Raw genomic sequence first — 26,764 nt, forward strand, 5'->3', positions numbered from 1 at the left:
ATCCTCTTCAATATTTAAAATTAGAAAAAAAGACAAGCCGGGCGTGGTGGCGCACGCTTGTAATCCCCACGCTTGGGAGGCAGAGACAGGAGGATCACGCAGGTTCGAAGCCAGCCGCGCGCTGGCTTAGGAGACCCTGTTTCTAAATAAAAATATAAAATAGGTCTGGGAGTGCAGCCCGGAGGTAGAAGGGCTTCCAGGAACCCCAGTACCACCAAAAGAAAAAAGAAAAAAGAAAAAAGAAAAAAAGACAATGTCCAACCATAGGAAATTAGTTAAAAATAAGTCATGGCTCATTTTTACAAAGGAATGTTATAAATTTATTAAACATTTTTAGGATCTTTAATGACATAGAAAATAATGTAATATTAAGTGAAAAATGTACTGAATGCTTCTCCCAGTGACATCATAATGATGCTTGCTCTGCTCCCAGAATGCCCTTCTCTGCTGCAAGCCATCCCTTCTAGGCCTCCCTGCTGAGGGTGTCTCTTCCCTCCGCTCCAATCGACTCCCTAACCTGCCCTTCTCCTGTTGCTGGGCTTCCTCAATCAAACACTTCTTTGCTCTGTCTTTGAGACACAGAGAAGGCATTTTATAGTCTTAAACTCTTATTAAAGGACAACTTTCCCCCAGAACCTCCTCCTCTGCTGCTCTAACCAGCTTTCTTAGGACACCTGGCTGTTTTCCAACTCCTACCTCCGTCCCTAAATGCCTTCCCTCTTTCCTGCACAAAGAGCACTCAAATATTTAAGAAAATGATCTAAAAATATAAATCCAACGCTGATAGAGGAAATAAAATTAATGAGTTCAACTCCAGCTAGATGACAGGTTTACATTTTCTTTTCTACATTATCCTATTTCATCCATATTTCAAATTCATATTCACATAGTCTTATAATAAGGAGAGGAAAAACTATAAAACTGTACTTTCTCCCTCCTCCATCTTAACTGGCTCATAGGTCTACATTAAAAATATAAATGCTGGCTGGACGTGGTGGCGCACGCTTGTAATACCAGTACTGGGGAGGCTGAGACAGGAGGGTTGTGCAGGTTCGAAGCCAGCCGCAGCTACTTAGTCTCTCAGCAAATTAGTGAGACCCTATTTCCAAATAAAATATAAAATAGGTCTGGGACTGTAGTGCAGAGATAAAAAAAAAAAAAGCCCCTGGGTTCCATCCCCATTGCCACACACACAAAAAAAAATATGCATGCTTAGCCAGGCATGGTGGCACACACCTGTAATCCCAGTACTTGAGATGCTGAGACAGGAGGATCAAGGACAGCCTCAGCAAGTAATGAGACTCTCATCAATGTAGCGAGACCCTGTTTCAAAAATAAAAATAGAGCCAGGGGTGTAGCTTGGAGGTAGAATGGCCCTAGGTTCAATCCTTCCATTAAAAAAAAAAAAAGCCTCTTTGACCTGGGATAAATAAAATTCAACTTCATGAATTCCATATATTTTGGAAAAAATTTAAAACCTATGGTAGGTCTGGCCTCAACAAGTAGCCATTCAATAAGCAGCAGTTCTTTTTCCTGGAATTAAAAAGTAACACAATATAAAATTAATGTCTCAAAATAAATCAGCCATCTTGTCTACCATCTCTGAACAATTTATAGAATGACTAATGATACAAACACTCCAGAAAGCTTGCAAGAGACCTTCACAATGTAGGTTGTATTCTTCTCTTCATGAATGGCCAGCCTGATGCATAGCATGTTTAGCTACAAACAACTCTGCTGACTCTCCCTGCAAAATTTTCATGGCTCGCCAATAGATCTGTCCACAATTCTCAGGTCTACCAAAAGGGTGGTTCAATTCTTCCTTGATGTAGTCCATCCAAAGATCTTTAAAAAAGAACCAAAAATAATTACTATAAACACAATTAGACAACTAATAAGCCTTTACTAGGCAAGCTTAATTATTCTTGATTCAAGATTTTTTTTTTTTTTTTGCAGTACTGGGAATGGAACCGAGGGGCATTCTACCTCCAAACTACATCCCCAGCCCGATTTTATTCTTTATTTTGAAACAGGGTGCAAGTTGCAGAGGGCCCCACTAAGTAGCTGAGGCTGGCCACGAACCTGCAATCCTCCTGTCTCAGCGTCCAGAATGCTGGGATTACAAGTGTACACCACCACACCCAGCTTGATTCAAGATTTCTAAGAAATTTAACTCCTTTCTGTTATATCCCTAAACACCTATGTGAAACAATTCTTCTCATACCTTCTTTACACCAAGTATAGAAAAAAAGGGTTTTTTGTTTTGTTTTATTTTTGGTGGTATTGGGGTTCCTGGAAACCCTTCTACCTCCAGGCTACACTCCCAGACACCTATTTTTTATATTTTTTATGTTTGTATTTAGAAATACGGTCCCTTAACCCAGCAAGGCTGGCTTCGAACCTAAGCGATACTCCTATCTCTGCTTCCCAAGTGCAGGGATTACAAGCGTGCACCACCACGCTTGGCTGAAAAAAGGGTTCTTTTTTAATTAAGCAGAAAATCTTTTTTTTTTTTTTTTAGTCATGGTAATTGATATTAATGAACTAAAACTACTAAATTTTTTAAGAGAAAGCCGGGCATGGTGGTGCACCTTTGTAATCCCAGCATTTGGGAGGTTGACAGAAGGATCCGGGTTTGCAACCAGCCTCAGCTACTTAGTGAGGCCCTTTGCAACTCAGTGAGACCCTGTTTCAAAATAAAGAATAAAAAATAGTGCTGGGGTGTAGTTTGGAGGTAAAATGCTCCTGGGTTCCATCCCCAGTACCAAAAAATAGGAAAAAAAATTTTTTAAAGAGAGAGAATTTTCCTGAGGTTCTTTCAAAGCAAAATTAACTTAAATCAGTGCACTATAATCTTGTTACCATGCTTAATAAAATTTGCTTGCATCAGACAATATTCATATCTCCAGGAAGGGTCTGCTAAAAACCAGGAGAAGCTGAGTGCAGTATATTCATCTATAATCTCAGTACTTGGGAGGCTGAGACAGGAGGATTGAAAGTCTAGCCCAGCCTGGGCAGTTAGCAAGACCTTGCTTGTCTCAAAATACAAAGGAAGCCGGGCGTGGTGGTGCACACTTGTAATCCCAGCATTTGGGAAGCTGAGACAAGAGGGTCTCGGTTAGTGAACAGCCTCAGCTACTTAGTGAGGCCCTTTGTAACTCAGTGAGACCCTGTTTCAAAATAAAGAATAAAAAATGGGCTGGGGTATAACTCAAAGGTAGAATGCCCCTGTACTCCATCTCCATTACCGCAAAATAAATAAATAAATATAAATAAAAAGGGCTGGGGATGTAGCTGAGTAGTATAGTGCCCCGGGGGTTCAAATCTCTACTACCACAAAAAAAGGAACCAAATGTGAGTTTCATGTTAGGGGTTCAAAAATACACCCCCATACTCTACATGACAAACCTATGCCCACAAGTGTGTCGTACAATTCCTACAATCGAGGGCAGCGTTGGGAGGGCCACTCAGCACACCACATTTACCTGTTTTCTGCAACTTCCACTCTTTTTTGTTCTTCTGAACTGTGTTTATTTTGTTATGCCTTTAAACTGATACATAAAAACTGTACACAGTGGGGTAACATACTTCAATACATGTATACATTGTATGTTTAAACCAGGTTAAACATATCTACCTCCTCAAACGCCATTTCTGTATGGTGAAAACTTTCAAAATCTTTTCTTCTAGCTTTTCACACATTACTATTATCTACAAGCCCTCAACTACGTAAAAGTACAATGAAATTTACAAGACCGTGGCTCAAAACAAAAATAAAGAAGGGCTGGGGGTATAGCTCCGAAGTAGAATGCCCTTGCGTTCCATCCACAATACTGCAGACACACAAAAAGTAAAATTAAGCCCAGCACAGTGGCGCACGTTATACTCCCAGCATTCAGGAGGCTGAGACAGGAGGATCCCGGTTCACAGACAGCCTCAGCTACTTAGTGAGGCCCTTTGGAACTTAATGACACTCTGTTTCAAAATAAAGAATAAAAAATAGGGCTACAGGTGTAGCTCAGAGGTAGAATACCACTGGGTTCCATCCCCAGACCCCTTAAAAAAAAAAAAAGTAAAATTATGTATCTTAGTATTGTTCAAGGGAAAAGACAGGACAGATTCAAGTTTCATTATGAAAGAGGGCCATGATGCAAAAAAGTGAAGAAACTTCTCCCACCATACTCATAGGTCATAGCAAAAACCAACACTCATATAACTAAAGTTTACTTACCAGAATCTACAGATCCAAACTCTCTCAAAGCCCTCTCATAATATTCTCTTAAGTTCGCCATCTTGCAGGATTCCTAACAAAAACAATCAGACAAGTTGCCTCAAAAACCTGATTTATCGCTGGGCGTGGTGGCGCACGCTTATAATCCCCACGCTTGGGAGGCGGAGACAGGAGGATCGCACAGGTTTGTAGTCAGCCTCGCTGGCTTAAGAGACCCTGTTTCAAAAAAAAAAAAGGTCTGGGAGTGTAGCCCGGAGGGAGAAGGGCTTCCAGGAACCCCAGTACCACCAACAAAAACCCTGATTTATGTCGGTTGTGGTGGCGCATGCTTGTAATCCCTGCGCTTGGGAGGCTGAGACAGGAGGATCGCACGGGTTCGAAGCTTAGTGAGACCCTGTTTCCAAATAAAATATAAAAATTGGTCTGGGGGGATAGCCCAGAGGTAGAACGCCCCTTGGTTCCTCCCCCAGTACCAAACACACACACACACACACACACACACACACACACACACACACAAATCAACAAGTTTGAAATCAATTTGTGACATAAATCAGGTGGTTTTTTTTTTTTTTTGGTGGTACTGGGGGTGGAACCCAGTGGCTTTCTACCTCCGGGCTATACTCCCAGACCTTTTTTTTTCTATTTTATTTGGAAACAGGGTCTCACTAAGTTGCTGGAAGCCTCACTGAGTAGCTGAGGCTGGCTTCAAACCTGAAATCCTCCTGTCTCAGCCTCCCAAGCGCGGGGATTACAAGCGTGCGCCACCACACTCGGCTCTGACTTCACACTTACTGTTAAGCAGCTACTATCTGTTACTTATTTAAAGGGGAAAGAAATAACAGGTCAAACATCAATCAGCCTAGTTCGCAACATATCCATAAAGAAGGCAAATGTTACTTCTCATCAGAGTGAAGTAAAATTCAACCTTAAAAGCACTTTGCTCTGGTGGCATAGAGAAAAGCCTGATAAATTTTCAGTCGGGAACAAAAGCGGCTTCACAGGGAAAAAAATATTTGAAAGCCTTGAGGAACAATTTAAAGAAAGAAATGGAGAAGGTTCTACTTTCCACGGCTAAAGGGTTTTTTTTTCTTTTTGAGTATCAAGGCTGTGGCATATACTAGCTATGTCCACCTTAAAACTTCCCATGTCAACCAGACACAGTGGTGTATGCTTGTAACCAGAACTTGGGGGACTGAGACAGAAGGATCCAAGGTTTGTGGCCAGCCTCAGCACCTTAGTATGGCCCTCTACAACTTAGTAAGACGCCCCCCCCTTTTTTTTTTTTGCATTACTAGGGATGAAACCCAGGAGCATTCTACTCTGAGCTACACCCCCAGCCCTACTTTTGATTTTTTATTTTGAAACAGGGTCTGAGTTGCAGAAGGCCTCACTAAGTAGCTGAGGCTGTCCTTGAACCACAATCCTGTCTCAGCCTCCCAAATGCTGGGATTACAAACATGCGTCACCATGCCCGGCTGAGACCCTCTTTCAAAAAAAGAATAAAATAGTGCTGAAGGTGTAGCTCAGAGGTGGAAAGACCCTGGGTTCAATGCCTAGTACCACACACACAAAAAATCTCACATTCATATCCAGATAAAGTATTAATAAACTCTAGTTCTATAATCTTCAGCAAGTGTGTGTGTGTGTATGTGTGTGTGTGTGTGTGTGTGTACACGCACACGTGTCTTACTAAGGATGGAACCCAGGGGCATTCTACCTCCGAGCTAAACCCTAGCCCTATTTTTTAGTCTTTATTTTTAAACAGGGTCTCACTGAGTTGCAAAGGGCCTTCCAAAGTAGCTAAGGCTGTCCACAAGCAGCGATCCTCCTGTCTCGGCCTCCCAAATGCTGGGACTACAAGCATGCGCCACCATGCCCAGCTCAGCAAGTTTTTTAAAACTTCTGACCTCAGGTATTTCCTTACCTACAAAACATGGATTGATAATACCTCTTAGTACAACTACAAGTATTACAGTACTGATCACTCACCTACTAGAATAACTGTCATTCACTTTATGATCAGTAACTGCTAGTTCTTTATCTAATTTTTGTATGTGTGTGTGACACTGGGGATTGAGCCTATGGGCATATCACCTCTGGGCCACACCCCCAGCCCTAATTTATTATTTTGAAACAGAGTCTAACTAAGCTGATGAAAGTCTCACTACTTGTTGAGGTTGTCCTAGAACCTGTGATCCTCTGGTCTTAACCTCCCAAGAGCTGGGATTACAAATGTCCCAGCATCTCTATTTTTTTAAATATATTTCTTTTATTTATTTTCACAGTAAATCAACATTATCAGTTTAAAAATCCTGTTATATAATAAAATGACCACTTGCTGGGCTGGGGAGGTAGTTCAATGGTACAGCACTTGAGTAGTATGTGAGGCACTGGGTTTGATCCCCAGCATCACAGAAAATAAATAAAATCCAGCCGGGCGTGGTGGGCACGCTTATAATCCTTGCGCTTGGGAGGCTGAGACAGTAGGATCACGCAGGTTCAAAGCCAGCCTCAGCTGGCTTAAGAGACCCTGTTTCCAAATAAAATATAAAATAGGTCTGGGAGTGTAGCCCGGAGGTAGAAGGCCCCTGGGTTCCATCCCCAGTACCACCAAAAAAATAAAAATAAATAAATAAATAAATAAATAAATAAATAAAATAAAATCCAAAAAACTTTCTTATTCAAATTTCACTTCACTCACATTATATTTTAAAAAGTCAATTTAACCTCATATACTTAAGAAATAGAAAGCTGAGTATGGTGGCACATGCTTGTAATCCCAGTACTTGAGAGACTTGAGAGAGAGGAGGATCACAGGTTCATGGCCATCCTCAACTACTTAGTGAGGCCCTCTGCAACTTAGTGAGACCCTGTTTCCAAATAAATAAATAAACATATAAACAAACAAACAAACAAACAGACGCTGGGCATGGTGGCGCACACTTGTAATCCCAGTGCTTGGAAGGCTGAGACAGGAGCATCGCACAGGTTCGAAGCTAACCTCAGCTACATAGTGAGGCTCTCAGCAACTTAGTGAGACCCTTTTTCCAAATAAAGTAAAAGATAGGTCTAGGAGTGTAGCTCGGAGGTAGAAAAGCCCCGAGGTTCCACCCCCAGTACCACAATAAATAAATAAATAAATAAATAAATAAATAAATAAATAAATAAAGGCTAGGGGAAGCCGGCCATGGTGGCACACACTTGTAATCCCAGTACTTGGGAGGTTTAGACAAGAGGATCCAGGTTCACGGCCAGCCTCAGCTACTTAATGAGGCCCTCTACAACTTAGTGAGACCCTGTTTCAAAAATTAAAAAAACTAAAATCTAGGGCTAGGGGTCTACCTCCCAATATTGAAAAAAAAAAAAAAAAGGCTAGGGGTGTAGACAAGAGAATGCCCCATTAGTACAATCCTAAATCCCCCCCACACCAAAAAAAAAAACAAATAAATAATAAAAATAGGTCTGGGGGTTTACAGATATAGAATAGAATGTCCCTAGGTTTAATCTCCAGTACTACCAAAAGTAAAAAAATAAAAATAAATAAATATGGTTAGCAGGGCATAGTAGAACATGCCTACAATCCTAGCACTTGGGAGGCTGAGACAGGAGAATTGCAAGTTTAAGATCAGCCTCAGCAACTTAGCAACACCCTATTTCAAAATAATAAAAATAAAAAGGACTGAGGGTGTAGCTCAGAGATAGGATGTCCCTGGGTTTAATCCCCAGTGCCCCCCCCAAAAAAAAGCCACCAGAAACTACTAATTTGAGTGTGCATTCCCCATCTCACCACCCAAGATCAGACAAAGAAGGCATTGTAAAGGCAAAGTAGCAGCAGCCCCTCCCTGAGCCTGGCAGGGAAGGCTTCCTGTAAGAGGTGACTTCTTCCTATTCTCCACACATTACTTCCTCCTTTTTGCTTAATTGCCATTTCTTTTTTTTTTTCCCCCAAATCCTGGGGATTGAACCCAATTTTATTTCTTATTTAGAAACAGGATCTCACTAAGTTGCAGAGGTCCTCGCTAAATTCCTGAGGCTGGCTTTGAATCTGCGATCCTTGGATTAAAAGTGTGCACACGACGCCCAGCTTCCATTACCATTTCTTTTTTTTTTGCGGGTCTGGGGATGGAATCCAGGGGCTTTCGACCACTGAGCTACAACCCCTGCCCTATTTTTTATTCTTTATTTTGAAACAGGGTCTCATTGAGTTGCAAAGAGCCTCACTAAGTAGCTGAGGCTGTCCACAAAACGTGATCCTGTCTCAGCCTCCAGTCGGCCTCCCGAATGCTGGGATTACAATCGTGCCCCACCACGCCCGGTTCTCCATTACCATTTCTAACTCAGCCTTATGAAAAACGGTTGGACCAAGAGAGCAGAATTTACCCTCTATTTCAATTATTTTTTTTTTAATACTGGAGATTGAACCCGGGGCACTCTACCTCTAAGTTATACCCCCAGCCATATATATATTCCCCCCCCAGTACTGAACCTACACCCTCAACCCTATTTTTTTTTTTTTTTTTTTGTGTGTGTGTGTGTGTGTGTGTGTGTGTGTGTGTGTAATACTGGGAGTGGAACTCAGGAGCTTTTCTACCTCCAGGCTACACTCCCAGACCTATTTCTTTTTATATTTTATTTGGAAACAGGGTCTCACTAAATTACTGAGAGCCTCACTAAGTAGCTGAGGCTGGCTTCGAACCTGTGCGATCCTCCTATCTCAGCCTCCCAAGTGCTGGGCTTACAAGCATCCGCCACCATGCCTGGCTAGTCTTTTTATTTTTTGAAACAGGTTTCACTGAGTCGTGAAGGACCTTGCTAAGTAGCTGAGGCTGTCCATGAACCATGATCCTCTGGTCTCAGCCTCCCAAATTCTGGGATTACAAGCAAGTGCCACCACGTCCAGCCCCCAGGCCCTATTTTTTATTCTTTAATTTAAAACAGGGTTTCACTAAGTAGTGGAGGGCCTCACTAAATAGCTAAGGTTGGCTGCAAACCTATGATCCTCCTAGCTCAGCCTCACAGGTAATAAAATTACAAACAATGCGACACCACACACAGCTATAATGAAATTTTTTTTTTTTTTTTTGGTACTGGGGTTCCTGGAAGCCCTTCTACCTCCGGGCTACACTCCCAGACCCATTTTTATACTTTTATTTGGAAAGCAGGGTCTCTTAAACCAGCAAAGCTGGCTTCGAACCTGCGCGATCATCCTGTCTCCGCCTCCCAAGCACAGGGACTACAAGCGTGCTCCACCACACCCGGCTATAATAAATTTTTTAAATAAGATTATGCCATAGATTAATAGCAACTAGTGTATTTTCCCAGACAAATGTTTAAAATACTTACTTGCTCCTTTTCAAACTGGATCATTTTCCTGAAAAAGTCAATTGAAAATGGTCGGCTTTCCTGTAAACTAAGAAAGAATGGGGGAATGTTATCTCCTATGACAGTGTTTACATTCCAAAATTATAAATACATACCCAGGCCAGCGCCTCCAAAGCAGATGGCCTAGCAAACCTGGTTCTAGTCAATGCTTGTTCCAACAACTTAGTGAACACCTCCAACCTCCAGGGACCCTTCACCCATCAAACTCTGGCTTACTCACTTTTCTTCCTGTTCTCCATTCTCAGTTTAAAGTATTAAGCTTCTCCATTAAAGTGTAATTTTTTTTTGAGGGGGGGGCATCTGGGGATTAAACCCAGAAGCATTCCAAGTCTGAGCTATAACCCCAGCCCTATTTTTTACTCTTTATTTTGAAACAGGATCTCACTAGGTTGCAGACAGCCTTACTAAATAGCTGAGGCTGATCACGAACCACGATCCTCTGGTCTCAGCCTCCCGAATGCTGGGATTATAAGAGTGTACCACCATGCCCGGCTCGCGTAAGGTATTTTTAGAGACCAATAATTCCATTTCTAAGAATCTATTCTGGGGATTGAGGCATTCTACTTCTGAACCACACTCCTAGCCCTATTTTATTTTTTATTTTGAAACAAGGTATCACTATTGCAGAGGGTCTAAGTTGCTAAGGCTGGCTGTGAACCTGTGATGCCTCTGTCAAAACCTTGCAAGTACTGGGATTACAGTACAGGCATGATGCACCATCACACCCCACTCAGAAACAAATTGTGTGTGTGTGTGTGTGTGTGTGTGTGTGTGTGTGTGTGTGTGTGTGTGTGTGTGTTTTATAAGGGATGGAACCCAGAGGGTATTCTACCTCTGGGCTATACCCCCAGACCTATTTTATTCCTAATTTAGAAATAGGGTCTTCTGAGCCAGGCGTGGTGGCGCACGCTTGTAATAATCCCCATGCTTGGGAGGCTGAGACAGGAGGATCGCACAGGTTCGAAACCATCCTCAGCTACTTAGTGAGGCTCGCAGCAACTTAGTGAGACCCTGTTTCTAAATAAAATATAAAATAGGTCTGGGAATATACCCCAGAGGTAGAAAAGCCCCTGGGTTCCACCCCAATACCACAAAAAAAGAAAAAGGAAAAAAGAAATAGGGTCTCATTAAGTTGCAGAAGCCTTCGCTAAATTGGTGAGGCTAGCCATGAACCTGTGATCCTCCTGCCTCAGGCTTCCAAGTACTGGGATTATAGATGAGTACCACCACACCCAGCAAAAAATTAATTTTAAAATGATATATTAACAGTATTTTTTTCTCTTATAGATGGGATTATAATCAGTTGCTTCTTATCCCCCACACAGAAAAGGTACAAACAAGATTTACTGTCCAAAAAAGAAAAGAAACAAAACTTTTTTAAAAAGCCCCTTTAATTACTTCCTTAAACACTACTGTGACATATAAACTCTGAATGCAGAGAGACTAGACACAGCTATACAGGTCTGTGAGTACCTTTTAAACACAGCTCTGGACTTTTTGTAGCCACCAATTCGATAAGCCCAATCCAGGTATTTTTCCTTGAGAGTTACTGAGTTGGCACCTGTGATGGCTAAAATGGCTTTCTACAATTTAAAAGAAGAAGAAGAGAAAAAAATTGAAAGCTATGTAAGAAAATTATAGATACCAAAACAAATTTTCCCAAAACCACCCCCAAAGCACTCAATAGTGCCTTAGGATAACTGCTGATGAAAGAACCCTAAAACTACCCAACCAATGAACATGCTATCCATTCCCCACACACTGGACTTAAAACATGGAACTTATACCTTAAAAATTGCTTCCGTGTCTTCTTGGCTTTGGGCACCTTCACTCCACTCTGCCCAAGAAATCCACAAGGGCAGACAAGCCTGCTCACAATAAGAAAACATTAGAAAAGCAGTGCTATCTCTGAAAACGGATCACCATAAAGACAGGTTCTTCCTAAGACAGTATGTAGAATATGGCTTCATTTCTAGTCTGTCCTAATTACAGGAGGATTCTGAGCCCAGCAGGAATGGCATGAAGAACACAGGTACTCCTGACCAAGTGATCCACAGCAATACTCTCCTGGTGATTTGAATTCCCTTCTACTTGGGAACGCTGCCTACAGTTGCCACCAGCAATCATCTTAAAGTTAATTAACAACAGCGCACAACCTGTCAAAGCCACAGCTACTCAGGTCATGCCTCTGCTGTCTCAGATCCACACAGAAAAACTAACCTAGCAAGGCTGGACTATCTGATCTTTACTCATGCCCAGAAGGCAAAAACAAATGAGTTCTAGAATAGTATTTTTCCCAATTTACCTTCACGAATACTATTTCCCCACCTACATAAAAGATTTACTGAAAAAGTGCTCTAAAGTTTAAACTTTTCAATTTTCCTTTGTTTGGTAGATTTCAAGGAACTAAGAATTGAACTCTGGATGCTCTATCACTGAACTACATACTCAACCTGTCCGTAAAATTGTGAGATAAGGTCTCACTAAGTTACCTAGGCTGAAGCCGGCGTGGTAGCTCACGCTGTAATCCCAGCATTCCGGAGGCTGAGACCAGAGGATCACGGTTCGGGGACAGCCTCAGCTACTTAGTGCGGCCCTCCGCAACTTAGCGAGACCCTGTTTCAAAGTAAAGAATAAAAAAATAGGGCAGGGAGTATAGCTTGGTGGTCAAATGCCCCCAGGTTCCATCCCCAGACCCGCAAAAAAAAAAAAGTTACCTAGCTGTCCTCAAATTTGCAATACTCTTACCAGGTATATATTGCTGTGCTCAACTTAAAATGTTTAATCTTTAAGGTTTACAAATATATTTGTGATTAAAAAGTTAAGTTTAGCCAGGCATGGTGGCACATGTCTGTAATCCCAGTACTTGGGAGGCTGAGACAGGAGGATTACAGGTTCAAGAACAACCTCAGCAAGTGGTGAAACACGCATCAACCTAATGAGACCCTGTTAGTATTTTTTAAGTGTAAGATTCCTAAGTAGAATATGAAGTTCTGCCGGGCGTGGTGGCGCACACTTATAATCCCCGCGTTCGGGAGGCTGAGACAGGAGGATCACACAAGTTTGGAGACAGCCTCAGCTACTTAGTGAGACTCTGAGCAACTTAGTGAGACCCTGTTTCCAAATAAATTATAAAATAGGTCTGGGAGTATAGCCCGGAGGTAGAAAGCCGCTGGGTTCCACCCCCAGTACCACCAAAAAAAAAAAAAAAAGACTATGAAGTTCTATATGATTTAGTCAATTTTCAAATAAAGATTAGAAATAGGCTATGGAATGGAAGTAAATTCATCTACTTCTAATCTGTGAACTATGACCAATTAACAAATGCCACTCTAGGGTCAGGTCTCGCCAGAAAACTAAGTTCCGAAGAAGCTTTAGCTAATCTTAAGAGGTTTTCCAAACAAGATGAAATATGAAAGACCCAAATCACAGACCTGGGGTTTCAGGTGCACAAAGGCTTCTTCAAAATGCATGGCTATGTCAGGGCTCTCCGAGCCCATCAGCACCCGCAGCTTCATCTGCCACACTGTGGCCGAATCCTTGAATAATTCAACCCCAGCTTCTGCCACCTCCAGAGCCTCCCTAAAGAAGTCACGTTGCAGCAACAACTCAATCTGCAACAAAGGATCATTGCAAACTCATTACTAAAACCTAAATTATATAAATACAGAAAAATAAAGATCTCACTTAAAGCTGTAATTTCAAAAGAATTTTCACACGATCTTCCTTTTTTTCTTGCTGTTACTAGGAATTGAATTCAGGAGCATTCTATTTCCAAGCTACACCCCCAGCCATATTTTTTATTCTTTATTTTGAAACAGGGTCTCATTAAGTTGCAAAGGCCTCACTAAGCTGCTGAGGCTGGCTGTGAACTTGTGATTCTCTTGTCTCGGCCTCCCAAGTAGTGAGATTAACAAATGTAGGCCTCCACATCCAGCCCCACAAAAACTTTTACCAGAATGATAAAGAGGCAAAGTAAACTATTTGAAATTCCTCCTCTTTTCCCTACTCCTATCCATAAGGATTCTCAAAACACAAGGGCATGGTGAGGCAAGCCTGTAATCCCAGTACTTGGGAGGCTGAGACAGGAAGATCTCAGGTTCAAAGCCAACCTCAACAACTGAGGTCCTCAGCAACTTAGTGAGAGACATTGTTTCAAAAAATGAAAGGGCCGGGCGTGGTGGCGCATGCTTGTAATCCCCGCGCTTGGGAGGCGGAGACAGGAGGATCGCGCAGGTTCGAAGCCAGCCGTGCTGGCGTAAGAGACCCTGTTTCAAAAATATAAAATAGGTCTGGGAGTGTAGCCCGGAGGAAGAAGGGCTTCCAGGAACCCCAGTACCACCAAAAAAAAAAAAAAAAAATGAAAGGGCTAGGGATGTAGCTTGGAGGTAGAATGCCCCTGGGTTTAATTCCAATACAAACAAACAAACAAAAAAGCCAGGAACAGAGGCACACACCTGTAACCCCAACTACTCAAAAGGCTGAGAAAGGAGGAACACAAGTTCAAAGCCAGCCTGGGCAACTTAGGAAGATCCTGTCTCAAAATCAAACAAAAGAAAGTCAGGAGTGGTGATACATTCCTATAATCCCACTACTTGGAGGCTGAGACAGGAGGATCACTGGTTCCAGGCCAGCAGTGCAAGAAAACTTAGCAAGACCCTGTTTCAAAATGAAATAAAATAATAAAATAAATAACCCATAAATAAATACAATAGAGCTAGGAGTATAACTCAAAGATAGAGTGCCCTAGAAGCACACTGAATTCAATCCCCAGAACGTAAAAAAATATTAGACTGAAACGAACCTCTTCCTACCAGAGTATAAAAATCAACAAAGATAAAGACAAAAACAGTGAGTGAAGCCAGGTATGATGGCGCACGTTGTAATACCAGTACATGGGAGGCTAAGACAGGAGCACAGGTTCACAGCTAGCCTCAGCTATTTAGTGAGACCCTCTACAACTTAGTGAGATCCTGTTTCAAAAATAAAGAATAAAAACTTGGGCTGGGCGTAGCTTGGAGGTAGAATGCCCCGGTTCAAAGCCAAGCGTGGTGGCGCACGCTTGTAATCCCAGCATTCAGGAGGCTGAGACCAGAGGATCTCAGTTTATGGACAGCCTCGGCTACTTAGTAAGGCCCTCTGCAACTCAGTGAGACCCAGTTTCAAAATAAAGAATAAAAAATAGGGCAAGGGGTGTAGCTCGGAGGTCGAATGGCCCTGGGTTCCATCCCCAGACCTGCAAAAAAAAAAAAAAAAAAATTGCCCCGGTTCAATCCCAAGCATCACAATTTTAAAAAATAATAAAATAGCCGGGCGTGGTGGCGCACGCTTGTAATCCCCGCGCTTGGGAGGCGGAGACAGGAGGATCGCGCAGGTTCAAAGCCAGCCGCGCGCTGGCTTAGGAGACCCTGTTTCCAAAATGAAAATGTAAAAATAGGTCTGGGAGTGTAGCCCCGAGGTGGAAGGGCTTCCAGGAACCCCAGTACCACCAAAAAAAAATAATAATAAAATAAAAAATAAAAAAAATAAAAATAAAAAATAAAAAATAATAAAATAAAAAAATAAAAAAATAGTGAATGAAGCCAGGTTTGGTGGCGCACACTAATATTCCCAGTACTTGGGAAGCTGGGATAGGAGGATAACAGGTTTGTGTCCAGCCTCAGTTACTTAGTGAGGCCCTCTGCAACGTAGCAAAACCCTGTTTAAAGGATAAGCCAGCCGTGTGTGGTAGCACACCATTGTAATCCTAGCATTTGGAAGGCTAAGACAGGAGGATCGCAGTTCCCGGACAACTTCCGCTACTTAGTGAGGCCCGTTGCAACTCAGTAAGACCCTGTTTCAAAATAAAAAATAAAAAATAAAAAATAGGGCTGGGGGTGTAACTTGGAGGTAGAATGCCCTGGGTTCCATCTCCATACCACACACACAAAAAAAAAAGAACAGTGAGTGTTAAAAGACAGGCGTGGTGACTGCCCACTTGTAATCCCAGTACTTGAGAGGCTGAAATAGGAAAATTGCAAATTCAGGGACAGCCTCAGCAAGTAGTGGGACCCTCAGCAACCTAGTGAAACCCTGTTAGAAAACAAAAATAAAATATACTGAGACATGAGGATCACAGGTTTGAGACCAACCTCGGCAATGCAACAAAACCCTTAGCAACCTAGTGAGACCCTGTTTCAAAACAAAAAAAGGAGCCGGGCATGGTGGCACACGCTTGTAATCCCAGCATTCGGGAGGCTGAGACCAGAAGATCACGTTTCACAGACAGCCTCAGCTGCTTAGTGAGGCCCTCTGCAACTCAGTGAGACCTGGTTTCAAAATAAAGAATAAAAAATAGGGCAGGGGGTGTAGCTCAGAGGTCGAATGCCCCTGAGTCCCATCCCCAGACCCGCAAAAAAAAAGGAGCCAGGCATAGTAGTGCACGCTTGTAATCCCAGTGCTTGGGAGGCTGAGACAGGAGGATCACATAGGTTTGAAGCCAGCTTCAGCTACTTAGGCTCCCAGCAACTTAATAAAACTCTGTTTCAAAAATAAAATATAAAATAAGGTCAGGGTGTAGCCCGGAGGTAGAGGCCCCTGGGTTCTATCCCCAGGACCACAATAAACAAACAAACAAACAAACAAACAAACAAACAAAAAGGCTGTAGCACAGTGGGAGAATCTGGATTCTATTCCTAGTACCAAAAGTAAATAATAGGTTACAAACAAACAAAACGTAATGAAATAGGCTACTAACAAAGAAACTGGATACAATATAAACTGGGACCATTTTTCTAAAATGTAATTTGGTATTATGTAACAAGAGTCATGGAAGTATTCATCATTCAAATCTTGAAATTTTACTTTAATACAACCTGATAACAAAAGAAATCTTATCTGTTCAAAAGCTGTGTGTGAACTGTTTTAATAGAGGGGAATTAAAACCTAGATTCAGCCAGGCGTTATTGGCGCACACTTGTAATCCCTGTGCTTGGGAGGCTGAGACAGGAGGATCTCACAGGTTTGAAGCCAACCTCAGTTACTTACTGAGGGTCTCCCCAACTTAGTGAGACACTATTTCCAAATAAAATATTAAAAAATAGGTCTGGGAGCCGGGCGTGGTGGCGCACGCTTGTAATCCCCGCGCTTGGGAGGCAGAGACAGGAGGATCATGCAGGTTCGAAGCCAGCCACGCGCGCTGGCTTAGGAGACCCTGTTTCCAAATAAAAATGTAAAAATGGGTCTGGGAGTGTAGCCCGGAGGTAGAAGGACTTCCAGAAACCCCAGTACCACCAAAAAAAAAAAAAAAAAAAAATAGATCTGGGAATATAGCCTGGAGGTAGAAAGCCCCTGGGTTCCACCCCAGTACCACCAAAATAAATAAATAATAAATAAATAAAACCTAGATTCACTTGTGAACAAATCAGGCACATTTCTACTGCCCACAGAACATCCAGTCTAACAGGAGACAGTATGACATATGCTATGATAGAAAAAGGATCCTCTATCACACTGATTCGGAGCCAGCCATGCTGGCTTAAGAGACCCTGTTTCCAAATAAAAAAAAGTATAAAATAGGTCTGGGAGTGTAACCCAGAGGTAGAAGGGCTTCCAGGAACCCCAGTACCACCAAAAAAAAAAAAAAAGGAGTCCAAGGAACGAAGAATGTAAGCAAAGATTTAGAGGGACAGGCACTAATCAAGCAAATAGAGAGACCCCCCAGGAACAGAGAAAGCTCTCCACGCAGCATGCTCAAGGAGGCCAATGATAAGAAACAACGTGGATATAAAATCCAAGTTCAAAGCCAGGCATGGTGGTGCACACTTGTAATTCTAGCATTTGGGAGGCTGAGACAAGAGAATCACAGTTCACAGACAGCATCAGCTACTTAGTGAGGCCCTTTGCAACTTACTGAGACCCTGTTCCAAAATAAAGAATAAAAAATAGGGTTAGGGGTGTAGCTCAGAGGTAGAAAGCCCCTGGGTCCCATCCCCAGTAATCAAATTAATTAATTAATTAATTAATTTAATTAAATACAAGCTCAGTATAGCTGAAGGTTAGGATAAAACAGAGGATTGGCTGGGCATGGTGGCATACTCTTGTGATCCGGTATTTGGAAGGCTGAGACAGGAGGATCACAGGTTTGAAGCCAGCCCTCAGAAACTAAGAAAGACATTCTCAATAAAATAGTGAGATCCTGTCTGGAAAAAAAAAAAGAAAAAAAGAAAAAAAGGAAAAAAGAAAAAAAGAAAAAAGGAAAAAAAAAAGGGCTAGGGGTGTATCTCGGGGGTAGAATGCCCCGAGGTTTCATCCTCAGTACTGTAAAAATAAATAAATAAATAAAATAAAATTCAAGTTCAGTATGGCTACAGGGGCTGCAGGCTAGGATAGAACATGGAGGACTGGCAGGGCATGGTGGCACACAATTGTAATCTCAGTACTTGGAAGGCTGAGACAGGAGGATCACAGATTCAAAGCCAGCCCTCAGCTACCAAGGGAGACTCTCAACAACCTAGTGAGACTCTGAAAATGAAAATAAAATAGGGCTGGGGGTGTAGCTTGGAGGTAGAATGTCCCTGGGTTCAATCCCCAGTACTGCAAAAAAATAAAAATAAAAATAAAAATAAATAAGGGTTGGAAGATGAGTAGAAAAGTTGGCAGGGGCCAATTTAAGGAATCTGAGTGGCTTTCTCCAAAGAGCAATCAGACACCACAGAATAATGTGATAATTCTGTAGAGACTCTGGAGAAAGGCTGTGTATAGAATTAGGTAGGTGTTTAAGTTTAAAGGCAATATGTTGAGGGGCTCACATTAAAAGCAAGATAACAGCTGGGCATAGTGGCACACGCTTGTAATCCCAGTACTTGAGAGGTTGAGACAGGATGATCACGGTTCGCGGCCACCCTCAGTTACTTAGTGAGGCCCTCCACAACCTAGTGAGACTCTGTTTCAAAATAAATTAAAAAAAAAAAAAAAAAAAGACTGGAGATGTAGCTCAGGAGTAGAATGATCCTAGGTTCCATCCCCAGTATGGGGAAAAAAAAAAAAAGGTACCCAAATGATGGCTGAGGTGATAGGCTTAGGAAGGCATCATCAGAGACCCGAATACATAAGAATGTTTGAAATAGCCAGTTAAGAAAGATGAAAACAGAAGGGGAATAGAAGTGCCAAGGCGACACTCACAGGCCATCTGAATTTACAGAGTGTGACTAGTGCCAGCTTTCAATAACTCCAGGCCTGATTTTCAAAGACAGTTGCCACAGTGGGAAAAGGGCATCTCAAATCTTGATATAACAAAATGGTATACAGTATATAGTATGGGGGAAATGTTAATGTAAAAATAGTAAAAAAAAATTTTTTGCAGTACTGGGGATTAAACCCAGGGAAACTCTACCTCCAAGATACAAACCCAGCCCATTTTTATTCTTTATTTTGAAACAGGGTCTCACTAAGTTGCAGAGGACCTCACTAAGTACCTGAAGGTGGCAACGAACCTGTGATTCTCCTGTCTCAACTTCCCAAGAACTGAGATTACAACTGTATACCACCACACCCAGCTAAAAATACTAGAATAGAAAATAGTAAGACAAACACAGAAACATAAGTCTCGTGTGTGTGTGTGTGTGTGTGTGTGTGTGTGTGTGTGTGTGTGTGTGTGTGTTTTACTAGGGTTCCTGGAAGCCCTTCTACCTCCGGACTACACTCCCAGACCTAGTTTTATATTTTTATTTGGAAACAGGGTCTCTTAAGCCAGTGCGGCTGGCTTCCAATCTGTGTGATTCTCTTGTCTCCACCAAGCGCGGGGATTACAAGCGTGTGCCACCACGCCCAGCCCACAAAAAATATTAAAAAAATAAAATAAGAAATAGGGCTGGGCCAGGCATAGTGGCTCACGCTTGTAATCCCCGCACTTTGGAGGCTGAGACAGGAGGATAGCACAGGTTCGGAGCCAGCCTCAGCTGGCTTAAGAGACCCTGTTTCCAAATAAAATATAAAATAATTCTGGGAGTATAGCCCAGAGGTAGAAGGCCTCTGGGTTCCATCCCCAGTACCACCAAAAAAATAAATAAATAAAAATAGGGCTGGGGGAATAGCTCAGAGACAGAATGTCCAAGATCCAACCCCTGTACAAAAAAAAAAAAAGAGATGGGTGAATGGTATTAGGGTGTAGGTGTAGTTCAATAGTGAGCACCAGCTGGGTGTGGTGGCACACACTTGCAATCCCAGCATTTGGGAGGCTGGGATTACACAGGAGGATCCGGGTTCTCGGCCAGCCTCAGCTACTTAGTGAGAGACCCTTGCAACTCGATGAGATGATGTTTCAAAATAAGGAATAAAAAATGGTTGAGGGTATAGCTCGAAGGTAGTACACCCCTGGGTTCAATTCCCAGTACCGCAAAAAAGAAGAGAAAAAAAAAATAGTGGAGCACCTGTGTAGCATGCACAGGCCCTGAATCTGAGCCCTAGCACTGTGAGTGAGTGAATGAATCAAGGAATGAATAAAGGAATAATAGTTGAGTGAACAAAATAAACATTGTTTGGTATCCATCAAATACTGAAAACCAAATGTAAACACCCTCTACATATCAGTCACCCTCTTTATATACATATATACTATATACACACACATAAGTTAAAGTAAAACACAAAACTACTACAATAAAGTATATGTAACTGACAGTAAATGTGCTCTCAACATCCTTACCCACTGCTTGTACTGAAATTCAGAAAGGAGCTTGAGTTCCTGAGCCTTCCTGAATGCGATCATAGTTCTTTCCAGTCTCTGAAATCAAAAAGATCTCTCAGTTCGTTGCAAAGATCTCAGCAGAGGCCTCTGCCCACTGACATCAACAAAGGCAGTTTTGCGTATTTCTGACAATTCAGAGAGGAAGACGGAGTTGCTCCTTCTTGGCGCTGTCCCTCATAATTGTTTGAGGTAACCAGCTACAGCAGGCACAGCCTGTAAGAGAGCCCCTACTATGCTGGTGGCCCAGAGCGAACCAGACTCAGGTCTTCAGAAGACAGGTACTCCCAAGAAGAAAGAGTGGTCATGCAAGATTTTCTGGAAGATGAACGGGACCCCCAAAAATCTGAGTTTCTGTCTGTTCAGAAGACAGGCACTCTCTAGTCAGTCACTATAGCCATGTACACAAGTCCTTACCTTCTCTCTGAGGAACTCACTACTGGTCTTCTTAGAAAATCTTTCCAAGCAAAAGTTGATGTAACATTTCCACATGGCCTCTGGAAGTCAGATTACAATGATCACATCACCAATTCTCTTAGTTCAACAACTATCACACGATTTTTCTTTCTTTTGTTCTCTTTTTTGTGGTACTGGGGATTAAACTCGGGGCATTCTACTTCCAAACCATACCCCCAGCCCTATTTTTGTTTTTTATTTTTTAAGACAGGTTCTCACTAAGTTGAGGAAGACCTCACTAAGTGGCTAAGTCCTGCCACAAACCTGACAGAGATTCTCCTGTCTCATCCTCCCAAGTACTAGGATTACAGGTATGAGCCACAAGTGGCCACATTTTTTCTTCAAAGGAAAAACTCCGCCAGGCATGGTGGCACATGTTTGTTTGTTTGTTTGTTTATTTTTGGTGGTACTAGGGTTCCTGGTAGCCCTTCTACCTCCGGGCTACACTCCCAGACCTATTTTTTTTTTATATATTTTTATTTGGAAACAGGGTCGCTGAAGCCAGCGCGGCTGGCTCCGAACCAGCCGCAATCCTCCTGTCTCCGCCTCCCAAGCGCAGGGATTACAAGCGTGCGCCACCACACCCGGCCCATCTTTTTATTTTTTGAAACAGGGTCTCACTGAGTTGCAAAGGGTCTTCCTAAGTAACTGAGGCTGTCCGCGAACCGTGATCCTCCGGTCTCTGCCTCCCAAATGCTGGGATTACAAGCATGTGCCACCAAACCCAGCCTTGTAAACTATTATTGAGGGATTACTGGGCACAGGACTATCAGTTTCACATTCATGGATGCTATTACTTCTGCACCAAGAGACAGTTTCAAGGCATTCACCTGTAGGCAGAGTCTTCACTGCCTCCTCATACACAGCACAGCACCTCTCCTCCCTCCGGCCCACCTCCGCAGCTCTGGCTTGTTTCGTTGGAAGCTTATCTCCTCCTGGTTGTGACTCAATTTCTAATTCTCGCCGTGCCACGTAATCCCAAGTGAGAGGGTCATCCGTGTGCAGAGACTGAAGGCTAAAAAACACACCTTACTGGCATTTGCCCTATGACAAAGGACTCAGAATATCAAAGGCAATTTCCCTTGTTCTACAAATATGCACAGGGCACCTTTACAATTGCAGTACCATATGAGCCAATTCCCAATACACTCAGAATATCTTCACTCACTGTATAAAGGCGATGGAAGAAACCTATCATACATTTATTGAGTTTTAAAATAGTTCAGATGTCATTCACAAATGATAACTTTCAAGGTAGCTCTCAAAATCAAATAAAGCACTTATCTGTGACCAAGCAAGCCTCCATGAGCCCTGGAGAGCCTTATTATAAAATATCTGGGCTCTTGATTTCCTATAATAATAGAGGCAGAGAAAAAGCACAACCTAATCCTCCACCAAAACCCTGAAGTTATCCAAAGGATAGACCAATCCATCTTCTAGCCTATCCCCAGTAAAAGCAAGAGGTGCTACCTAGTGATGAAAGTACAAGGTAATTCTAAAGACAGAATTAACAGAATCAAACATTAAAGAATAAAATTACATGCAACATTCAACTGTGCACAGTTACAAATATAATTCTCATTTTATGGACAAAGACATGCCAGGAAAGCAGGAATTTTTTGGTACTAGAATTTTTTTCTTTCTTTCTTTCTTTTTTTTTTTTTTGCGGTACTGAGGATGGAACCCAGGGGCGTCATACCTCCAGGCTACACCCTTAGCCCTATTTTTTATTCTTTATTGAAACAGGGTCTCACTGAGTTTGCAAAAGGCCTCACTAAGTAGCTGAGGATGGCCACGAACCACAATCCTCCTGTCTCAGCCTCCCAGATGCTGGGATTACAAACGTGCACCACCATGCCCAGCTTTTGGTATTAGAAATTTAACCCAGGGCTCCACACATGCTAGGAAAGCACTGAGTTTTTTGTTCTGAGACAGGGACTAAGTTGCACAGGGTTGCCTAGAATCTGCCATCCTCTTGTCTCAGCCTACTAAGTAGGTAGGATTATAGGTATATGCCACAACGCTTTGCAAAAAGGTTTTTATATAAACCTTAGGATGTATTTGTTACTGAATACAGACATACTATTTCCTAAAGGAAGTCATTAAGTATAGTCATAAAAGTTCTCCAGAAACATCCTCTCTGAATTAGATATGATTCTCATAAAAGAGCTTTTCTTCCAAGAATTTACTGTGTGGTATTTTTTTATCCTCCCTTAAAAATAACCACCTTTAAGCCGAGCATGGTGGCACAAGCTTGTAATCCCAGTGCTTGGGAGGCTGAGACAGGAGGATCGCACAGGTTCAAAGCCAGCCTCAGCTACTTAGTGAGACCCTGTTTCAAAATAAAATATAAAATAGGTCGGAGGTGTAGCCAGGAGGTAACGGCCCCTGGGTTCCATCCCAGAACCACCACCAAAAAAAAAAACAAAAAAAAAAAAACAACTTTAAGCCAGGTGTGGTGGCACAAACCTGAAATTCCAGGTCTCATTCATAATACTTGGAAGGCTGACACAGGAGATTCAACGGTTCAAGGCTAGCATCAGCAATTTAACAAGACCCTACTTCAAAATAAAAGGTCAAAAGGGCCAGAGTACCAAAGTAAATAAGTAAATAACCAATCTCAAAACCTCATCCCTCAGAAATAAATACAATTCACCTTCCCACCATTTTACTTACTCATCATAAATTTCTTTTTGAAGATCTTTAGCAAAGTCAAATAGCTGTGCAATTGAAAGAAGTGACACATGAAATTCTGCACCTAAAATATAAAAGCAAAAAAAAAGGAGATGGACTGCCTATAAGATACTGGGGAAAAAAAATCACATTACTCTAAAATATTCTAAAAGTACCATTTTTTCTTTTTTTCTTTCTTTTTTTTTTTTTTTTTTTTTGTGTGTGTGGTACTGGGGATGGAACCCAGGGGCCTTCCACCTCCAGGCTACATACACTCCCACTTATTTTATATTTTATATGGAAACAGGGGCTCTTAAGCCAGCTGAGGCTGGCTTCGAACCTGCGCGATCCTCCTGTCTCAGCCTCCCAAGCACGGGTATCACAAGCGTGCGCCACCACGCCCGGCTATCTTTTTTTTTTTTTTTTTTTTTGGTGGTACTGGGGTTCCTGGAAACCCTTCTACCTCCAGGCTACACTCCCAGACCTATTTTTACATTTTTATTTGGAAACAGGGTCTCCTAAGTGAGCGGGGCTGACTTCGAACCTGCGCGATCCTCCTGTCTCCGCCTCCCACGCATGGGGATTACAAGCATGCGCCACCACGCCCGGCTGATCCTTTATTTTGAAAGAAGGTCTCACTAAATTGCAGAGAGGGACTCACTAAGTAGTTGAGGCTGTTCTCAACCATGATCCTCTGGTCTCAGCCTCCTGAATGCTAGGATTACAAGCGTGCGCTACCACGCCCGGCTCTATTTTATCTTTATTTGTAAACAGGGTCTCACTAAGTTGCTGAGAGCCTAACTAAGTAGCTGAGGCTGGCTTCGAACCTGTTCAATCCTCCTGTCTCAGCCTCCCAAGCACTGGGATTACAAGCATGCGCCACCACGCCTGACTTAAAAGTATCATTTTCTAAAAAAAAACACAAAAAAATTAAAAATAAGATAAAGCAAAATAATAAAAGTACCATTTCCCCAATGTATTTGAGTTAATTTTCTTCTCCCTGTTTTTGGTCCTGGGGATCAAACCCCAGGGCCTCAAACATGAAAAGGATGCTCTACCACTGAGTAATACCCCCAATGTAGGTAGTTTTATTTTTAATTGTAGCTTTTTTATTGAAAAATAGGGAAAAAAAAGCCGGGCGTGGTGGCGCACACTTGTAATCCCTGCGCTTGGGAGGCTGAGACAGGAGGATCGCACAAGTTTGAAGCCAGCCTCAGCTACTTAGTAATGCTCTCAGCAAGTTAATGAGACCCTGTTTCCAAATAAAATATAAAATAGGTCTGGGAGGCCAGGCGTGGTGGCGCACACTTGTAATCCCCGCGCTTGGGAGGCTGAGACAGGAGGATCACACAGGTTCGAAGCCAGCCTCAGCTACTTAGTGAGGCTCTCAGCAACTTAGTGAGACCCTGTTTCCAAATAAAATATAAAATAGGTCTGGGAGTATAGGCCGGAGGTAGAAAGCCTCTGGGTTCCACCCCCAGTACCACTACCAAAAAAAAGAAAAAGAAAAATAGGAAAAACTAGGGGAAAGTCCTAAACACTAAACAAGCAAGCCATTATTATTATTTGATAGATACAGCACTCTATTACTACAGGGAGTTTCATAAACATTCCAGTGGAAATTTTCAAAATTAGGTAACAATCTTCTTCATTATAAATAGGCTGTGTCAGCAAGGCATGATAGCACACACATACAATCCCAGAATTTGGGAAGCTGAGACAGGAGGATCACAGGTCTAATAACAGCCTCAGCAACTTAATGAGACTCTGTTTCAAAATAAAAAATTAAATAGGGTTGGTACAGTAGCTTGACAGTAGACTGCCCCTGGCATCAATCCTTAGCACCACAAAAAAAATAAATATAAAAATAAAAAATAAAACAGGGCTGAGGATGTAGATCACAGGAAGAAGGCCCCTGTGTTCAATTGCTAGTACCACAAAAATAAGTGGACAGTTTAAGTCACTTTCTTACCACAAATCAATGTTTAAACAACACTGACCTTTAATCTTGCTTACAGAATTTTTGTAGACGATCCGTGCCAACTCGCCCTTAAGGATTTCTTCAGGCTCTTCAAGAAACCCCTGCAAAATATTACATTAAGTACAACTTAACAAGCCAGGCATGGTAGCACACACCTGTAATCCCAGTACTTGGGAGGCTGACACAAGAGGATCTGTGTTCGAGGCCAGCCTCAGCTACTTAGTGAGGCCCTCTGCAACTTAGTGAGACCCTGTTTCAAATAAAGAATGGAAAATAGGGTTGGGGTGTAGCTCAAAGGTAGAATGCCCCTGGTTTCAATCCCCAGTTCCGCAAAGAAAGTCACATTTGACCACCTTTCTTGCTTTTTTTTTTTGGTACTGGAAATTGAACCTAGAGATATTCTACCTCCAAGCTACAATACTGGTCCTTTTTTAATTTTGTTCTGAAACAGTAGGTTGCTGAGGTTGGTCTTGAACCTATGATCCTGTCTAAGTCTCACAAGTACTGGGATTACCAGCAGCAAGCACCACCATGCTGGCCTCACCACCTTTCTCAAAAAAGTTGGACACAGCCAGAAATGGTGGCAGATGCTTGTAATCCTAGCACTTGGAGGCTGAGACTGGAGGATCGCATAGGTTCAAAGCCAGGCTCAGCTACTTAGTGAGGCTCTCAGCAACTTACTAAGACCCTATTTCAAAACAAGTATAAAATAGGTCTGGAAGTATAGCCAGGAGGTAGAAAAGCCCCTGGGTTCCACTCCAGTACCACAAAAAAATAAAAATTAAAAATAAATAAATAAAAGAAAACTTGAACATATCAATATATCACTTGATAGCTGAACAGGGGAGCCCATGAATATAATCCCAGTACTTGGGAGGCTGAGACAGGAAAGATCGCAGGTTTGAAACCAGCCACAGCAACTTAGCAAAGTCCTCAGTAACTTAGTGAGACCCTGTTTAAAAATAAAAATAGAGCCGGGCGTGGTGGCACAAGCATGTAATCCCAGTATTTGGGAGGCTGAGATAGGAGGATTGCAGTTTGCAGACAGCCTCAGAAACTTAGTGAGGCCCTCCAACTTAGTGAGACCCTGTTTCAAAATAAAGAATAAGCCGGGCGTGGTGGCGCACGCTTGTAATCCCCGCGCTTGGGAGGCGGAGACAGGAGGATCACACAGGTTCGAAGCCAGCCGCACTGGTTTAAGAGAATAAAAATATAAAATAGGTCTGGAAGTGTAGCCCAGACGTAGAAGGGCTTCCAGGAAACCCAGTACCACATAGGAAGGAAGGAAGGAAGGAAGGAAGGAAGGAAGGAAGGA

General features: G+C 42.4%; 1 protein-coding gene across 1 annotated transcript in view; it reads right to left on the bottom strand.

The window, feature by feature from the left end:
* Nucleotides 1-1,687: 1,687 nt before the first annotated feature.
* Nucleotides 1,688-26,764, bottom strand: part of UTP6 (UTP6 small subunit processome component) — a gene marked incomplete at both ends in the record, with an annotated part of 36,243 nt that continues 11,166 nt past the window's right edge. Inside the window, 11 exons of the mRNA XM_080712811.1 lie at nt 1,688-1,845; nt 4,232-4,304; nt 9,578-9,644; nt 11,090-11,199; nt 11,404-11,484; nt 13,051-13,230; nt 20,301-20,378; nt 20,757-20,836; nt 21,626-21,810; nt 23,472-23,553; nt 25,469-25,550. Coding sequence (XP_080568937.1) covers nt 1,688-1,845; nt 4,232-4,304; nt 9,578-9,644; nt 11,090-11,199; nt 11,404-11,484; nt 13,051-13,230; nt 20,301-20,378; nt 20,757-20,836; nt 21,626-21,810; nt 23,472-23,553; nt 25,469-25,550 — 1,176 coding nt within the window. The remainder of the gene's footprint in view (nt 1,846-4,231; nt 4,305-9,577; nt 9,645-11,089; nt 11,200-11,403; nt 11,485-13,050; nt 13,231-20,300; nt 20,379-20,756; nt 20,837-21,625; nt 21,811-23,471; nt 23,554-25,468; nt 25,551-26,764) is intronic.

Source organism: Muscardinus avellanarius (assembly GCF_963383645.1).
Source record: "Muscardinus avellanarius genome assembly, chromosome: 16".
NCBI classification, from domain to species: Eukaryota; Metazoa; Chordata; class Mammalia; order Rodentia; family Gliridae; genus Muscardinus; species Muscardinus avellanarius.